At 39.0% G+C, this 19,357-nt stretch overlaps 1 protein-coding gene across 1 annotated transcript in view; it reads left to right on the plus strand.

Annotated features, from left to right (window-relative positions):
- The window catches only part of USH1C (USH1 protein network component harmonin), a 63,588-nt gene that overhangs the window by 19,571 nt on the left and 24,660 nt on the right, over positions 1-19,357 (plus strand). The window contains exons 5-15 of the mRNA XM_044425764.1: positions 814-922; positions 1,033-1,057; positions 1,315-1,372; positions 3,004-3,098; positions 3,829-3,913; positions 4,197-4,256; positions 5,171-5,227; positions 7,416-7,558; positions 8,098-8,163; positions 9,688-9,812; positions 12,111-12,187. Coding sequence (XP_044281699.1) covers positions 814-922; positions 1,033-1,057; positions 1,315-1,372; positions 3,004-3,098; positions 3,829-3,913; positions 4,197-4,256; positions 5,171-5,227; positions 7,416-7,558; positions 8,098-8,163; positions 9,688-9,812; positions 12,111-12,187 — 900 coding nt within the window. The remainder of the gene's footprint in view (positions 1-813; positions 923-1,032; positions 1,058-1,314; positions 1,373-3,003; positions 3,099-3,828; positions 3,914-4,196; positions 4,257-5,170; positions 5,228-7,415; positions 7,559-8,097; positions 8,164-9,687; positions 9,813-12,110; positions 12,188-19,357) is intronic.

The following is a 19,357-nucleotide window of genomic DNA, read 5'->3' on the forward strand; positions in this document are numbered from 1 at the left end:
TGCTACCCCACCCCGCACTTGGTCTCCAAAATACTCAGTAGTCCTTAGACAGTTAATCTCCTTCCTCAATTGCATTAGTCAGTTTTCAGGAAAAGGGTTTTGTTTTTACAACAAAAGTTCAGTGTCATCAGATATCTTTAATCAGAGCTGTTATGCTACCACAGGAAGAGCTGAAGTCTACCCAAAAAAGCTACATGTACCATACTAGCATCTGAATAGATGTGTCATCCCAAAACAGTGGCCTCTTATTTGCTGTTACTCTTCAGCAAGGCTTGTGAGCCTGCATTGTTGTTCTTTGTAGGGAAGGACTCAATTTTATCCAGTGGAGGGTCTTGCTGATGGAAAGATTTTGCTGGGGAGCTTCCCCCCACCCCCCACAGCCCCCAGTAATCTCCCAGGCTGCTCTGAAGAGCCCCAAGCCACTGGAGCAGATTTTGTGGGAAGAGTGGAATCAGTGAAAATAACTATACTTCTGCCAGTGGTAGTTCATCAGATCAGTAGTTTATTAGCAGAAAATTAGCATCTAAGCCAATAGGCGTCAAAGAACCTGAAGGAAATGTTGGCTTGCTCAGAAAAAGTAATGATTTAAATCTCAGCAAGGAACTTATATGTAGGCTGTTCAGACATGATCAAGGGACCACACACCGCTTGAAACTTGTTTGTTACCCATCTCATCCATCTCACAGTAGGGTTTGTCTGCCCTGTGCAAGGGAAAGCAGCCTCTTTCATCTAAATGGGCAGTTTGCAATATATATTCCTGCTGAGACACACTATTTTGTTTTCATATCTCTCTCATTCTTTTTTGATTGTAAGGTTGGAGATGAGATTGTTCGAATAAATGGATACTCCATTTCTTCATGTACTCATGAAGAAATAATTAATCTTATTCGCACAAAGAAAACTGTATCGATAAAAGTGAGACGTGAGTAGAACTCTGTTTTAACACATTCTACAATTTACATACTTTAGTGCTCTTAACATAAGCTGGTCTACAAATGGTGCTAACTGAGATTAAACGTTATTTCTTTGCAGATGTTGGCATGATACCTGTCAAAAGGTAATTGTGTGTATTTGATTCAAGTACAGACTCTGTATAGAAATTTCTATTGTATATTTCAATTTTCTTGGATTGGCAACTTGATGCATTGAAAACTGAAAATAGAAAATGACACATCTTTATAGATAAGACTATCGCAGCCAGGGTTAGCAGGAATTGGTCTTAGTTTGTTTTATATTTGTAAATTAACTTTACATTTATGGTATGAAAGCACGCATAGCTCATTTTTTGGCAACGTTACTGTTCTTTTCTTCCAGCTCTCCTGATGAGTCTCTCAAGTGGCAGTTTGTAGACCAGTTTGTATCAGATCCTGGGGTAAGGAACCATGCAGCTTTGAGAATTTATTTTTTTATATATATATGCACAAGTTGATTTTTCAAGAATATGTGCTCATTGTAGAATATTGCATTGCACCAATTTTTGCAATATGGTATATTGGACAGCTGTCATACATATTATACAATGAATATGTACAAACCTGTTGGATATTTATTTATTTATTTTAAAGCATGTTTAGCCTAGAACGGCCCAAATCCAAATGAGGAAGATAAAGTGCCGGGAACCCGCAAAAATGCCCCATATTGTTCCTGCCCTCTGTTGCGTATTATATCATGTCTGAGCCTTCCTTCATTGCTAGAGAACTGCTTAAGTGAGTTGACCCACACGTTTATTTTTTGAGCTGACCCATGCCTTCTCTGGGTCAGCTTTAATGGTGAAAATTGTTCCCAAAATGTTTCCCGAGCAGAGAAAAGATAGTTGGATGGTGGATAAGTTTTAAACAAGCACAATTTGTGACATTGCATAGCATTGTCACTCACTGTTGAACACAGTTAAGGAATCATCCATGGCTTCCAAATTCCTGGGTTTTTTTTGTTTGTTTGTTTGTTTGTTTTGTTTTGGGGGGGAGGGGGCGGTTAAACCAATATAAGGTAACCATAACTCTGGTCTTGTAAATCAGCATTTTTTAACATTGAATTTCTCTGGGTTTTGAAAAGGAGATTTCTCCCCAAGATATTCAAATCTGCTTTTGTACAAGCCAGTCTTGTACAAAATAAAAATAAAAAAACAAAAACAAACAACTGTGGGCTTTTCTCTGTGTTCGCTTAAATACTGTATCAGTGTGCACAATGCAAGCAGATTCCATGAATACAAAAATGAAATGCTCTGGAAAAGTAAATGAATAAGTAACCATAGAAATAAATATAAACCTGACTGTGCAGTGGTATTATTTTTATACTTTTAACAACCTGCTTTCAGTATTCAGGGTTTAACATTTGAAGCTTAAGAGCTAGAAACAATAAGCTTAGGGAACTAATTTGGTATGAACTTACAACACTGGATGAAAGCTTTTACAACCCATTTAGAAGGTGACACCACACAACAAGCACTTACAGCTGGATTTTATTATAATATTGCCATAATGGTGATGGTGGGATGTGAGAGAAATGGTGCAATGTGGAGTTTTCCTGTTCAGATTCCAGCTGCTCCATTCTGTTTCCAGATCCCCAATCCAGTCTTCAATTTTCCTTTCAACAGTCAGTTTGCCTTCCTTGTGCACTTCCTTGGGCTATCCTGGAGGGTCTGTTCTTCCCCTGAAGGTGCCTTGCCCTGCCCTGCCCTGCCCTGCCTTGATCCTGGCGGAAAGCTTGGGTTTGCGTATACTTCCCTCTTGCACATGCATGGTGCTGTTTTGTCTTCATTAGACTGGGCACTCAGAGAACTATGTACACTGATGTGCAGAGTGTATGAAAAGGATAACAAGAATATATGTCTTTCCTTTTGTTTCTGTATCTCCTCATACTCTGAAACTTTCCGACTGTTAATGTCAGTGGGCGGTATGTGCATGGCAGGGGTTCAGGCCAACATCCCTCTTTGGCTAACAGAAGCCAGTGAACTGGAGTTTCAGAAGAGCTCGTGTTCTTTCTTTCCTATTTTAGGAAGGTAAGAGCAGTGTTGCAGGACTTGCATCATCTGGAGGAAAAAACCATAAAGAAAAGAAAGTTTTCATTAGCTTGATTGGTACAAAGGGCATGGGATGCAGGTGGGTTGCTGTTTATTCTCGTTCACTTTTTTTAGTCGTTTCTTGTAGTGGATATGATTTAGTGGATATGATTTAGGCCAAATGAAGATCTTTTAAGTTAGTTTTAGGGTCAGAGAACGGAGTGTATTCTCTGTTTTCTGCTTTTGAGTAGTTGGACTTAAAAGAGCTTAACTTTGGCACTTTCATAGTGTCAAAATGTTGATACAAATTGTTGTGCTGAGAGAACTCAAGATAAAGATTTCCTTTAAGGTTCAGTGTCTCAGCTCTTTAACCCCTGAGTTGCATTTAGTTACCCTGAATCATGCATCCCTGTTGCTAAAGAATTGGGCACATAAGTATTCATTATTGGAACGTGAGAATTGGTCACTTTCCACATCATTCATGAGCATCATCTCTTAGCTGGACTAAGGCAGTTCTATTCTCCTGAATGAGCCCAGCCTATAGAGAAATGACTTTCTGTCATAGGGTTCTTTTCTGGCACACTGATAAATGTTGCACAGTGTGACCTGTCTAATGGGTCAGTGGTGCTGCCTGTAACAGAACGTGAGCAGCAGTGGGGTGTTGCGAGAGGATTCAGTGGGTCTCATCAGAACCATGGAACTGATCCAGTGCATTCTCATCAATCCCAAACAAATTCATGTGCCAAGTATATGCCAAGATTATTTAAAGTATCATCTCTATTTGAATTATATTATTGTATGATGTCATTTTTTTTCTTTGTTCATTCCAGTATTTCTAGTGGTCCCACACAAAAGCCAGGCATTTTCATAAGCAATGTAAAACCACATTCTCTATCTGCAGAAGTGGGGTTAGAGGTGAGTATAATAAATCCTTCTGGTTATACAGTAGTTCTCATTTGAAATCAATCTAATGTCCATCCTCTAATGGCAAACGAAGCAAAATCAGTGCTATCTTCCTTAAGATAAAGTAAAATAAATCTTTTGAAAAGAATATGCTAATAATCTATACTATCATCTGCTTGTTGCTCTGAAGTAGTTTAATATCATGATGTATTCCATGGCAAATGACTTTAGAATTGTTTCCTTTCTGAGAAATATACCACAGCTTCAAATATTTTGTTTGCTTGCTCAATTTTAGGTTGGTGATCAGATTGTTGAAGTGAATGGAATGGATTTTTCGAATATGGATCACAAAGAGGTAATGAAAGAACCCAATTTACCTGTGTAAATAGAATGTTAATGAGCATACCTAACAGATGCCAATGAACTCATTTCAGAGTTTTATATAATAATACATTTCAGAATCCATTCTGGAATTGCCAGGATATATTTTAAGATGCAACTAGATTTCTTTGACTCTGAACCAGAGAATGCAGTCAGCAAAACAAGCTGAAATGCAGTTCTAACTTTCTTGTGCATAAGCCCAGTTAAACTTAATGGGCCTTAATTCTAAATAGACATGTGTAGGAGAAGGATTTAAGTTCAAGATATGAAAAAATAGATTCAAAATATAAAAGGAATCACTATTTCAGCTCAAATAGAAAGTTCTACATGCTTGCAATCCTGGCACATTTACTTGTGCACATTTACCCACTGAACTCAGCTGTTGAATTCATAAGGCACCCAAGACAATTTTATGGCATTTACTACTTCCACTTTTATATCCTTTGCCCAATCTTGTAGCATGTCAGATCAGAAAATAAATGCTTACAAAGAAGTGCCAAACTGGCTGCATTGTATCAACACCAGAGCCCAGGTCATTGTGTTGACATCTAAGCTGCCGTGCTAGTGTAGCAAGCTAGGATAATGGTGCTGCATTGGCAGTAGTTTGCAGTTGGCAGCTCAGTGTACCAGAGAAAGTGGGAATGAGGGTAGTGGGACTGGACACAGCTCTTAAGGAGCCTCCTGGCCCTGCAGAGTCATCTGTATCGGTGCAAGATCCTGCCTGTTTTCTAGCATGAGCTTGTAGATCAAGTTGGGTAGAATGGCACCAATGGATTGTGTGCACCGTATCCTAAATGCATCTTTACAAAGGGTAAACGATGTAAAAGCTTGGAAAGTTGAAGTCATTCTTCTTTCATCTGCATCACCAGCCTCCCTTCCTTTTTTCAGGCTGTGAAAGTGCTGAAAAGCAGTCAAACTCTGACTATCACTGTTGTAACAGGAGCTGTGAGTATTAATGTCATAGACATCAACAAATGCCCTGTGAAATTCTAGAAAACTGTTGCACACAGCTATAATGGTGAAATGCACACTTATCCTCAAAGCACACATGCAGGCCAGAGCCCCTCTGGAGTCAGTTGAAACTGGAATTAGGAATGGGAGAAATGCGCACAGGTCAGGTGTTTCTAAAATCCTGATTCAAAGAAATTGAGTTGGATTAGTAATTTAGAAATACCTGAATGTTAGCATTAATGGGCATCAACAGTTTGCTAATGCTTTCACTGACCTGGTTATACTTTCCTGTACATTTTGCTTTGCTCGTTTTGTTCATGTTTACAGAGTCCAGCATCCTTCTAGGATGCCTAAGCAAACTCCTTACTCCACTGCTGGCAGTTACAATTACGCATCATAGTCAGTGATAAGGGAGGATGGGAGATACAGTCCAAAATATCTGAGGTACCATGTTGCAGAAAGCTGCCCTACCAAAGCATACAGCTCTGTATATAAGTATATGTTATAGATGTAGATGTAGATATAGATATATTAAGTACTTAGCATTAATCATGTTTCTAAATGAAAAGCAGCACTTGTGAAAGGGATTTCAGGGTGCTGGTTGACTGCAGGCTAAACATGAATCAGCAGTGTGACGTGATGGTCAAGAGGGTGAACACCACCCTTGGTTGCATGGCCAGAAGCATGGCTTCTAGATCAAGAAAGGTATTATTACCACTCTATATGACTCTGGTGCACCCGCAACTGAAGCATTATGTTCAGTTCTGGGCTCCACATTACAGGAAGGATATAGCTAGGTTGGAACTGGTACAGCGTAGGGCCACAAGGATGGTGGCTAGATTGCAGGGAAAGCTGTAGGAGGAGAGACCGAGGGGATCTGTTGGCTACATATAGTATGTGAGGGAGTATCACATGGAGATGGGTAGAGACCTGTTTTCCCCTGTGGAGAAGGGCAGGACGCATTCCAATGGAACAAAGCTCAGAGAACCAAGGTGCAATTTAGATGCCAGGAACTACAGTAAAACCTTGAATTGCAAGTAACTTGGTCTGCGAGTGTTTAACAAGACGAGCAAAAAGTTTTTCTCAATTTTAACTTGATAAACGAGCTATGTCTTGTACGAGTATTACGTGTGCTTTGCCTACCGAGCATCATGTCACAACTGAGCGCTGGTTCTTCTCTCTCTTGCTCTGCTGGTGTGAGTATAGCATCGTCTCCCCCACCCCGAGCACACCCGCAATTGCGCCCGTCTCCCCCCCATGAGCTCCCGCTTCAAATTTTTGTGATTTAAAAAAAAAAAAAGTTACAGAACAGATTAAACCTTATGGGGAAATTCGCTTTGATATACAAGTGCTTTTGGATTACAAGCATGTTTCCGGGACAAATTATGCTCACAGTCCAAGGTTTTACTGTACTTCCTGACAGTTAGATCCCCTTGGTATGGAATGGGCTTCCATGGGAGGTGGTTGAAGCCCCATCAGTGAGGGTGTTCATGCACATGGTAGGCATGTCATGAGCAGAGCTGGCTGGAGCTGTGGGTCAGACTAGATGGCCTGGGAGGTCCCCTTCTGACTCACTCTGTTTCTTTGTTTCTATGTTCTAAATATCCAAAGATTTCCCACTTGCATTGCACTTGGGCTGATTTTCAGCTGCAATGTTTTGCATTGAGAAAGAAAAAAGACAAGTGGGTGACTATTCTTATTCCTAAAACGCCATCCCATTTCTTTTAGAACACTGCTGACTCATACCAAATGCTGATATCACCAGCTAGGCATGGCACCTCTGCTGTTGCCTTCACACTATTCAGTGTGAAGATATGCCATCATGAGAAAATAAAGCAGAGGATCCCACTCTTGCAGTATACCCCTTGAAAGTAATGACAACAATAACAAGAATAGTGCTAAAGAGAAAAAGCATTCAGAGTTGAAATGTACTTTTCAATTAAAATACATTATATACTTTTTACAGACAATTTTAAAGAAACATTTCATTTATAATTTAAAGAATTTCTTAAAATTAATAAGTAAAATAAAATTATTTTTATTAATAAACAAAATAGCATAAACAAGATTGGTCTGTTTATGCATCTGGTAGAAATGTAGTAATTCTCATTGTCCTTCACCAAGACAAAATGCTTGCTTTGAAAATGTGCATAACTTATCAGGGATTTTAAATACTATTTAGGGAAGGGAGCTGTTTATGACTGAAGAAGAAAGGCAGAGGGAAGAGTATAATCGTGAAATGGAGCGCCAAGAGTTAATGCGTCAGAAGCGGCTTGCACTGGAGACAAATAAAATCCTGAAAGAACAGCAAGAAAAAGAGAAACTGTAAGAACTTGGCATAGACAGGGTCTGATAAACTTTGTTTTTGTCTGGAGATTTCAGGGCATTGCAATGACTCTAATAATGACTTATGAAGATGGTTGTGTTCTAGGGGTAATATGTTAGATTTCCTGATGCTAAGACTCCAGAGCATGGAGAAGACAAAAAGGGTCTGGAAAGATGAGGAAAGAGGTGAAAAGTTTACTCTTCTCCCCATTGCTCTGTTCTGCAGTTTCTGGGGTTCTCTCTCCTTTTGATGGGTGCAACATCACCCTGTGCCTCCAAATGAGCAGCTGAAAAAGGTTGGAAAGACCCTCTGGAAGAGTGAAGGAGGATTTAGAGGCTGCGAAAGGAGGGTGGCTCACCAAAGACCCCCTTTCTCCCTTTCCTAGCAGTCAGCACTTCCAGAATTCATTTTGCTTTAGAAATGCTTCCCCTGGCAGGGGACAACCCTACTTCTAATGCATTGTTTTTTTTTTAATTATCAGGATTAGTAGAGCTACATGAAGCATCTTCAACATATTTGTGTTTGTGCCCCTTTGTAGGCGAAAAATGGAGATTGCACAGAAGGCTGCTGAGGAAGAAGAAAGATACCGTAAAGAAATTGAACAGTTAAGTCATTATTTCATAAAAGTTTTCTCCCTACCTCTTGTCCTCTAGCAATAGGTTCTCAACACATGTAGGTTAGCTTTCTAAAAATTATACGATAGCTCTGAGATAGATTCAAGGACCCAGGATAATTCATATGTACTGCCTGTTATCCCTTCCCCGCAAAAGCCTCCAGGTTTTGAAAAATTCTGTAATGCTTCAGTGGATAGCCTCATGTTTCAGCATTCCCACTTTGTAAAACTGGCTAGCATGTGGAAAGTTTATCAGGGTTAAACAGACTGGGTGGGTTTGCATGAGATGCTAAGCCAGAGTGGTTTTTTACCTTTGTTAGTCTGTCCTGTCGTCCAAATGGTATTGTGGTATTTCAGCATGTACAGCTGGTATTTAGAAAACATGAACAGAAACAGCAGTCTGTTCTATGGTTTCTTAGTACCATGATGGCTTGTTGTGTCATTCAAACCCGGGAAACATAACCCATCATGGTGACAAGGTCAGAAGTACAGAGCCACTTGGCAAGAGCAGCTTGTTGCCATTCTTGCCCAGTGGCTAGTCAAGACAGCTTCCGTATTGCATGGCTGTCCCGAGTTTTCCCCAGCCCAGCTGCCCCCTGGTCTAAATATATTCTGTAGACAAATGAAAAGCATCCACTGCTCCACTGATTCCTCCGCTGCCCCACATCAGGAGCAGGAAAGTGGGGCAGTAGTCCCTGTTGCTGGCTACACTGCTCAGCTGATTCCCCTGCTGCCTCCCGTTCTCATTCCCACTTGCCAGAGAGGAATCAGGCGGGTACCAGTCTGGAGATGCCCCTCTGGCAAGTGGAAGCAAGTAAAGGGGGCATGCATCCCCCCCTTATTTCTGGCACTTCTCAGAAAGGTGCTTGGGTGGCTGCCAGTTTGGGAATGCTTCTCTTGCAAGCAGGGGCGAGAAAGGAGAATGAACAGGAGACTCAGCTGGAGGTGCTGTCCCCACCCAAGCACTGCTGTCCAGCTGAGTCTTGCTGTGTGCATGAGGGCCAGAAAAGGGATTGGCAGAGTAGCATCACCTCCAACCTGACTGATTCTACCCCCTCTCCTCTCCCACTTGCACATACAGGGGCTTCCCTGAGTCATGCAGGAAGCACAGCAGGAGAATCATCTGCTGTGGCTCATGCACAAAGAATATTTGCATCCCGAGCCAGCTTCTCTGGAGCCATCTTCTCTCCCTTCAACATCAGGTCTAAGCCAGAACCCTTCACCCTGGCATGGCAGGATGCGCTTGCAGAGGACAGTGCTGCCATACATCCTCCCTTCCTGCATCCAGAAGTGGGCCTTGCAATAGGGTTGCCTCCCGTGCAGCCTCTCCTAGCACTGTTCACCAAGTGCAGCAGTTGGACTTTCTTAAAAAGCTTTCCTTGGCAGCAACCTTTTCTTATCAAGGAAAGAGTGCAATTTGAGGCAAGGCGTCCCCGCCAAAGAAAGATGTGTTAATTTCCTAGCAGGTACCTTCAGACCATGCTGACCAGATAAATGTGTTTTGCTCTTTCCCAGGATAAAGGCAGAGGAAGAGAAATTTAAAAAGCAATGGGAAGAAGACTGGGGCCATAAAGAGCCACCAAAACCATCTCAGACTGTTGTTGCAGAAGTGCATCCCCCTCCTCCTCCTAAACATCGAAGTAAGTAACAGGTTTCATCATGGACACTGTTAGAATGTGCGTCAGTCTGGTGTGGTGGGTCTCTCAAAACATCTCTCTGCAGAGAAGCTAATGCCTTTGAAGTGTGGCTATGAGTCACTGATGCAGTCAGTGATTTTTTAAATGTCCCTTCTTTCTATTACTTTGATTAAATGCTGCAGATTCCAAAGAGCTCTCTCCAAGAAGGGAGGTAATGATGAACTGAGGAAGAAACTGTTCTGTTCCCCCTCCTAATCCCTTCCAAACAATAAATAGGTTTACAAAATCTATACTGCGGCAATGCGAGCGTGTTGTTACATTAGCTGCTGTGGTGTGACAGCTAGGGTAGTGAAGGGATGGCACTGGAGTTCAGGTTATTCTGACACTGCAAAAGCTTTTTCCAGGAATGGAATGTCAGATGATGGAGCTGCACCATGCATGAAGAGCTGAACTGATTGCTGAACAGTTAGCTTCCAGGCACGTGTGTTTGCAATCAGCTTGCTCTGTTACATGAATCCCCTGTAACTCCTCCAATGCCAGCTTTGCTCAACATATTAGGTGGGTGTTTAACATAACCTTTATAAGGAGATTTTGCTTCTGCAACTACCGTACACTGTAGTCTCTAACAGCGGTGTAGCATCGCTGAAGGCCAGGTGGTGGACCAGGGTTAGAGAGAACAAGGGAGTGATCTGCACACATTCAGGGGCATTTCAGATTGAAAGATCACAGCATACAAGGGGGCAATAGCCCCAGTCTTCCCATTGCTTTTTAGATAATGCAGATAAAGACTGGTTTGAAAGTTTGTAACGGTGCAGTGGGATAATGCAGAGGTGTGGCTTTACTGCAGCTCCTTTCCGCCTTCTCTTCAGCTGTTATTATGTTACTGCTATCCATCTTAAATTCTAGGAAAGATGCAAACAGAGGGAAAAAGAAATAAAAAAGGAGGAACCTGCATCTGCTTTTGATATGCTTACAGTAGACAAACTGCACAACTGTTACCCACCAAGCCCAACGTAGCTGTTCAGCCAAAGCAGAATAAAATGACATTTTAAAGAAAAAAATCAAATGTATACATTATTAAAGCTGTATATTTTATCAATTAAATGGCTTTTGATCAGGTAATATTAAACCTGGATTTAATGGATATGCATTAAAACTTAAAATCTATATGCACTCACGTAGGCGTAAACTTTAATTCAGCGGCATTTACTTCTTATTAAAAAGATAAGAAATAAAAAATAATTAAAATATATTCAAAAGTTAATGGTAAAGAAGTGTACAAAACATAAATTATAATGCATACATTGAGACAAATGAAAATCACAAATACGGATGAATGCTATTATGGAATTAGTTTTAATAAATTTCAGGGTACAACTAAATGTAATAAAGACAGTTCTTTTTTTCTTTATTTATTTCTATAAATACCAAAGAAAAAGATACCATGAGACCTTACACAAATATTACATATAATACTAAATGCAGGAAATTTCACAAAAAGCCAATAATTATTATTACTTCTACCAAATTTATGACTACAATTTTAACTTACTTAAACTGAGTAATAGATAATTAAAATTAACAATTATAACATAAAAATGCTTTAACATGGATATCAAGTATCACCTTATAGCATATCTACACATCCACCAACAAATTAGTAATTTTTTTGTTTTACCTTTTCCCCCAAATAAAATAATGTAGTAAGAAAGTTAGTTTCACAGAGAAAATAGGAAGTTTACCTTTTTCTCTTTTTTGAGGGGGTGGGACACAAGCGGTATATGCCTCCAGTGAATAATTTATTAGCCTATACAGAGAATTACATCTAATTATCCGATTTGCACGATCACTGCATGTGTCTTGTTTTAGCCATGGTGAATCGCAGTACGTGCTGGCCAACATTTTGAATGTGCAAACTGAGGAGAGGACAGATGTTGTGGTAATTGTGCTGCTCAAACCCATGTATCATGCTTTTCCCTTAAAAATGTCTCCCACCATAGGGCTTTCCCTAAAAATGTCTCCCACCATAGAGCTTTCCCTTAAAATGTCTCCCACCATAGAGCTTTCCCTAAAAAAATGTCTCCCACCATAGAGCTTTCCCTTAAAAATGTCTCCCACCATAGAGCTAAGAGCATAGAAATGTCTCCCACCATAGAGCTAAGACTAGTAACGAAAATGTATGTTGGCACCAACGAGTCTCCTCAAAAAGAGAGCAGAGTACATTTTCTTTCCATGAGGAAGGGTAAACCGAAGTATTATCATTTCTTCTTCCTTTGTTTCTTTCCTCTGTTGTTTCCTTAGTAGATTTAGATGAAACTGCACTTGACCAGCCTGCAGCAGATGATGTGATTGGAATGAAGCTGAAAGAGAGTCAACAGGTTTGCTGTAACCCCTTGGCTTCCTACCTTGACTTTGATACTTCCTGCACTGCTCTTCCTCCTGACAGTCAGTCTTAATGCTGAACTGGGCTACTCTTCTTCATTATCCCATAATGATTCCATAATTCTCTTATTTGGAGCACTCTTCATTCATCTGCTGTTTCAGACACAAGTATAGTTACAGTGCTAGGAGGAAATACCTTGTATGATTTCTGGGCACAACAGAAAAACGTAGTGGATTAGCCCAGCTGATGTTTTATGGGTTTTATGGGTCCAGTTTCATCACGCTGGAAACTAGAACAGTGCGCAGACAATGGCTCAAGTCATGCTATGAGGAACCAGGATGGAACCAAGGCACTTCTCAATTAACCAGTTACTTTCATGCTCAATGTCCATTCCCCTACTACAGTATTTCAGCATGTAATCCACAAAACAAAAGATGTAAAAATGATTGCTTTGTTGAACTAATTCTTTATTAGCGGTTTTGGATGTCGGTTGCTCAGATGCCCAAGAGAGGAGGAAGTAAATTTTGCATTTATCCTTTGTCCTATACACCAGCAACTCCCAAATTGTGTTCTGCAGAACCCTAGAGTTCCACAAAAGCCTCGTAGGGGTTCCATGAAAAATCTCAAAAACCAAAATTAAAACAGATTTTAAAATGGGGTCCAGTTTCATCACGCTGGAAACTAGAACAGTGCGCAGACAATGGCTCAAGTCATGCTATGAGGAACCAGGATGGAACCAAGGCACTTCTCAATTAACCAGTTACTTTCATGCTCAATGTCCATTCCCCTACTACAGTATTTCAGCATGTAATCCACAAAACAAAAGATGTAAAAATGATTGCTTTGTTGAACTAATTCTTTATTAGCGGTTTTGGATGTCGGTTGCTCAGATGCCCAAGAGAGGAGGAAGTAAATTTTGCATTTATCCTTTGTCCTATACACCAGCAACTCCCAAATTGTGTTCTGCAGAACCCTAGAGTTCCACAAAAGCCTCGTAGGGGTTCCATGAAAAATCTCAAAAACCAAAATTAAAACAGATTTTAAAATGAAACCACACAAGGCCAGTTATTCAATTGTTTGTTGGTCCCCAAGCTGCAAACAAGGAAACACATCACATCATTTGGTTCCCAGGACCCTATTGCATAATGTTGGGAATAACTGAAAGAATTCATTTGGGACATTACCATATAATGGCTTTATTCATTCGTTACATCTAAAATGTTTTCTCTTTATTTCCAAACATTATGCAAACCACTCAGGCAATAGGAGCAGATGAAAGAAGGAGGAACGTTGCGGGTTCACAATGCTTAATAAAAATCAGGGATAGAGTTAGGGTTTCACGGGAAAAAAAGTCTTCAGAAAGGTTAGAGAATGGGCAGTAGTATGTTGTATCAGAGGATGCACTGCTAGCATATCTTGAATTTAAGAAAATACTTTGAATGTTGTAGTCAAAAAGTTGTGTTGAAACATTACAGTCGAATTGCTTCTGTTTACAGAGGTTGCTTAGTTTGGAACGAGTCAAAAGTTAGTGCTGAGGTGCTTTCAGAGAAGACTTTTATTGTGCAGTTGCCCTGCCTTTTTCATGAATTTGTGCCAGGAGATCGATTGACATCTTCCATTTGAAATCTTCACACATTTTTGCACAATTTCTTCCATTTCTTTTCTTACCACGTAATGTATTAAAGAAGTAAAGATGGAATGGGTCTATTGATAGATAGTATTAGAAGTCATTCACATGGAAGTGCCCCCTGGATTTCTGCTTCAGTTTAGCAGTCCATGAACATTTGGAACAAGGAAATCTTGGTGTGTGTGATTTCCTGTGCATCAAATGAAAAGCTGTCCTCCCTCCTGATAACAGTGATGAAACTGCAAATGGGAAGCCTCATTTACCTGTTATATATCTATCATATACCTGTAACCCGTCGCTGGTTCAAAGTTGAGACAAAAGTGTTACGAATATACTTTATTATATACAATACCTAATCCTCCTGCAGTGTTTCCCCACCATCACCCCTCTTTTAAACAACATTGTGCCTGTTACATATAGAACTCTTCTGATGCATATATCTGTTAAGCATTGTATTTCTGCTTTGCATGTTTATAGCTTTTGGATGGTTCTATCGGTATGAAGGAAAATTTCCCACAATTCGCAAGGTACAAGGAATGTTGAGTGTTATAAAGCCTAGAGAAAGTTTGGTGTGGCAACTGTCTTCTGATCTGATATGTTCATCCACACGTATTTCTTGATAAGTCTATAATGAAGGAAGAGCTTGTTTATGTTAAAAAGACTTAGAACCAAAGGTGCCTTACATAAGTGGAAATGCATTTTTCTTATGCATAGTTCCCCCTCCCCAACCGTGTCTGCCAGTTTCTCCCTTCCCATTGTAATCCTCATGCCCACTCTAGAAAAACTTAACCTACCTATTCAATTGGTTACCAGTGAATAACTATAAAAGGTTCTTCTGCATTTAATTTCCATGTTTATCCTTCAATCAACTCTGACTTTATAAAAGGCCTCTAAGTTTTGTTATTTCAAGAACAAATAACAGAGACTTTTACAGCCAAAGTAGATATAATAGCAAATGCCTCTTTGTATTTAATAAACAAATGTTTAAAATGCAAATTACATCAACTGGACACACAGGACATGAAGCAGACATGGAGAGGTGGATTTAACCTTTTCTTCTCCTGATGAAGTCTGGATGGAAACCCATTTCTTGAAGCTGGTATCCACTTCAGTGGAAAATTGCTCACTATCAAGAATAGAAATAATAAAAAACTAAGCACTTAAATGCTTTACAGTATGAACAGTTGTACTGATATAATATGATGAGGTTATATACTTATGTGGCTGTTAATATCTCATACTCTGCAAACCAAGTTACCAACATGTACAATTCTGCCCAAAACATGTTTAGCCAAAATTGAGTCCTACAGACTTTTGTAATCCTTACTTCCATATAAACAGTCTTGTGGTTGCAGATGTAGCCTCTTGTTTTCAAAAGTGACATAGATTTCCATCCTTAACCAACTCAACAGATGCTGTGTGCTGGAGCAACAACACACCAACTGAAAGGCTCAATCATATCCTGCCCTAAATTAGTGCTGAGCGGTTATTGCAATGTTATGTTTACCATATGGTAACACCCAGAAAATGCAAGTATGCAAACAGAATTCATTTTTAGATTTCTCTGTCACTATAAAAGATTAATTAGTTTTCTTTTTGCAAAAGCCAAAACATTTATTGCAGCATTTAATATAGCAAACACAATCCTTTTTGAACTTTTTTCTCTAATAGTGTGGGTGGATAAGCTCTATTATAAGCTTATAAGCTCCAGGCTCTTCCTTCAGTGTGCCTAGTCAAATGGATTCACTAAAGGACTTTATTATTAAAAGGAACTACCTTTCCCATCACTCTAGCACTTCCTTGTTTTCCTTAGTCTTGGACTTTCCTTAAGCTGCAACCATGAGGCCTTTCACTTGTTTTCTTGCAATTGCCAATATCGACAACCGGATCTGTGAGCCCTTTGTGTGACAAAGAGGGCAGACTTCTTCATCTTAATTTGATAGTTTAATGGAAGCTTTTGCTTATATTGTAAATCAAGGACAAACATGTTTTACCTTTAGAATTGTATGCATTTGTGTAGTAATGGATTCCAGATTAGGAACATAAACTGTTCTACTTCTACTAACACCCATCCGCCTTTTCAAACACTAACATTTAAGCAGCTTAATAAAATTCCAATGAAGCAGTTTGGTTTTCTTCAGTAATCTGAGGATTGTTGTTTTCTTTGCAGTTGATTGCTGTGTGATTTGGCAGTGTTGTTGCATTGGATCTGTGAAATACTGAATTTGTTTCTTGCACAATAGAATTGTTGTTACTAAGTATGTGAACATCCATACCTAAAAGACGTAATCTAACTGTGTATTAACATTTGTAGAGTGAGTGGTAATATTTCATGGTGCTGTGGTTTTCAGTTAACCATCCACAAGCTATGACAAAACGTTGTGAAACTTCTGATACGTAATTGCTGTCTCTGGGAAGGACCCAGTATGAAGTATGGTACACAAATAAACAATTGATGAGGCTAAACAAGAATTAAACTATGTTTTTTTCACTGTTGGAAACTAGTGGATCAGAATCGCTCTTAATTTGGATTGGTCAGAGACAGGTCAAGAACAGAGTGGATGTAGACCCCGCACAGTGACTTATTTATGAGCTGTGTACAGCTCTGATGATTCTGACCTTCCCAATTAATTTTAATTAAAATTAAATTCATGCTGAGATTGTTTATTTTTATGTCCTGCCAAAGCAAACACTGTGTGCTTGGATACAATACATCCCAGTTTTCTCAAAAAATGTTCATGTATTTGTAGTGACAGTTAATCTCAGTTTTCCAGTGTCAATCCCAGTAAGGTATATATTTTCTGAATATGTATATATTTATATGCTTGATAATAATACAAACTACACAGAAAGGTAAAGAAAGAAAGAAATCCACAAGTGACAGTCTCAGTGAACAGAAAAAGAGCAAAATGCAACTGGAGTTTGAGCTAAAGCTTCTCAAGGAAAAAGAAGAAAAGTTGGAAAGAGAAAAACAACTGAAAATCAACCGACTTGTACAAGAGGTATGTTCTGTGTAGTGTACAAAAGCTGTATTCTGGAATGTACCACATAGTTCTTGTTCCTTTGCGTTTCCATTTCTTCCTGAAGTGGAGCTGGGAGGAGTTAAATATAGAAGGTATTTTGGAATTTCTATATGCAAACCAATTTGAATATGTGTCCATTTTAAATTTCCCATAGGTATAGTAAATAATAAGATATGTGTACACATACATCCCTATACATGTACACATAATCCTGCCAGTCTCTCATAAACTGAAATGCCATCCTTAATGAACCTTTAGTAAATATAATAGTGTTATAAGCACTATAACACTTTTAACATGCACAGCAATTAAATATTTGCTACTTAGACTGGTTAGTTAATATCTACTTAAATAGGAAATTTAAATTGGACATCTAAGTTTTTAAAAAATTAAAAACTAAGGATAATAAACGTATAAAATGTTTTACAAACAATTTAAAACACAACAAACATTTGAGCACTGGATAAAAGAATGCAAAATACTGTTGGGATGGGCTGTCTCAGAAGAATGGTGAGAAGGTAACAGGTGGTATAATGATATTACCTAGTGCCTAAAGTCAGGATATCCATAGCTCTAAAGGAAGGTGTCATCATTGGGCCAGGTCCCCAGAGATGACTTCTTGTGAAAGAAGTGTCTAGTTTCTTGGTTTTTGTACTTTATAAAGAAGAACTCAATGCAAAGTTAAGATTCATAGCAGGGAACTGTTGGTGACTGGAAAAGATATAACTAGAACAAACAGTTCTTTTAAGTAGGACATTTTAAATCTTTCAACTATTTAAAATTCTGCAATAAGCATGTTATTAGATAATAAAGACATTTATCTATAATAGTTTAAACATTTTACCATGATCTGTTTTGTTCCTATTACTATAATCCATGTTCTGTTTGTGGTAGTATGAACTGAACTCTACAGCTGTCCATATGATAGCACCATTGAATCAAAATAGAAATATCTTGTTTTTTAACCGCAGCTCTGGAGATCCATGCTTCAACCACCCCCCCACAAAATAACTGTGACCTCATATTTATTTACTTAGTTATTTTATTATATAGAAGAGGTTTAGTGGTATTCCAGGGAACAGGAGGGAAAGACACCAGTATTGCCAAGATATGACAGATCCTGGAGGCAATTTGCTCCCCTTTCCACCAGAAGGCATGTTCCTTGAGTGGAATTTAGCTCAGAGATGCCAGCACCAGCATGAGCAGAGTCTGGACCCAAGCCTCAGTACTCTCGTTTTTATACTGGATATATTTTGTTCTGAAAATAGATTTCCAGCTGACCAGATGGTCAGGCTTGTGAACTGTCTTTTTGGTGTTTATGCAAATCTAATACATAAAATTAAATAGTAAGACAGGCTTCTTTTGTTAGGCTCAGATAGAAGCTTTGCTTTTCTCCAGGAAGACTGTGTGTATGCTTGGTGTCTGTGCCTTGCTACCTTGAATTATTTCCAAACTAAAGGACAAGGTTAGGCACAGATGCACTCTGTCATGTGTTTACTCTTCTCAGGATTGCAACTATGCCTGTAAGGTATTCATAATGGGTCATCCTACACCACAGTATGCCTAACTTTTGACATACAAAATAGGGAACACCCGTAGCCTCTCTCCACCAGAACAGAATGTAGGAGTGACCAGTACAAACATAGGCTTGGGTTTCCACATATGCATGCTTATTATTTTATGAATGCACTTGAATGTGTGATGGTTTGATGTGTGAAACAGTCACACAGAAAACTTGAATATCAGCCCTAAAAACACAGATGCCTTTTTATGAGGACAGTTTGCACATTCAGATGCAAGTCACTAAATAAAATACCTTGGAGTAAATACTTGCTCAGTAACTATGCAGAGATTTTAGAAGAAGATGAATTAGAAGAAAGCTTTGATATTTGCATTTATGAAGTATATTTTATACCTTTCAATCTTCAATCATGTTTCTATAACAGTGGATTTATTGTACTTTCTGTAAACCTATATGATTCAGGTATCTGAGACTGAACGAGAAGATTTAGAGGAATCAGAGAAGACTCAGCACTGGGTGGAAAAGCTTTGTCAGACACGTTTAGAGCAAATCTCCTCAGTGGAGAATGATTCTCCTGAGGTAAAACAACATTTTGATCCACCCACTGGAATACCTAAAATAGCTTCTTTTACCGTATTACTTTAGGAGCTGTTGTGACAGAGTAATTAGTAGTCTCTAGTTCTCTTTCAAGATTTACAAGAAGGATAGATTTTTCCAATTCACAATGAGAATAAAAGCCTTTTTTCTGTGAATAGATATTTCAAGAAGGTAATCAATGGAAGCAAGGCTGAAAGGAAAACAAAACCTCCCAAGAGTGGTATTTATTGATCATTTGTCTTTAGGATACATAGAAATGTGTCAGCCATCACTATTGCTAGGCATTTTTTATATGATATTGTATCAGACTTTTTTAAAAATCCAATTCTGACAACAAAGCAGTCCTATAACTGATTTTATTTTATTTTTATTTGCAAATACCATAATGGAAAATCT

Source organism: Varanus komodoensis, unplaced genomic scaffold (assembly GCF_004798865.1).
Source record: "Varanus komodoensis strain SLA01 unplaced genomic scaffold, ASM479886v1 scaffold16, whole genome shotgun sequence".
Lineage (NCBI taxonomy): Eukaryota > Metazoa > Chordata > Lepidosauria > Squamata > Varanidae > Varanus > Varanus komodoensis.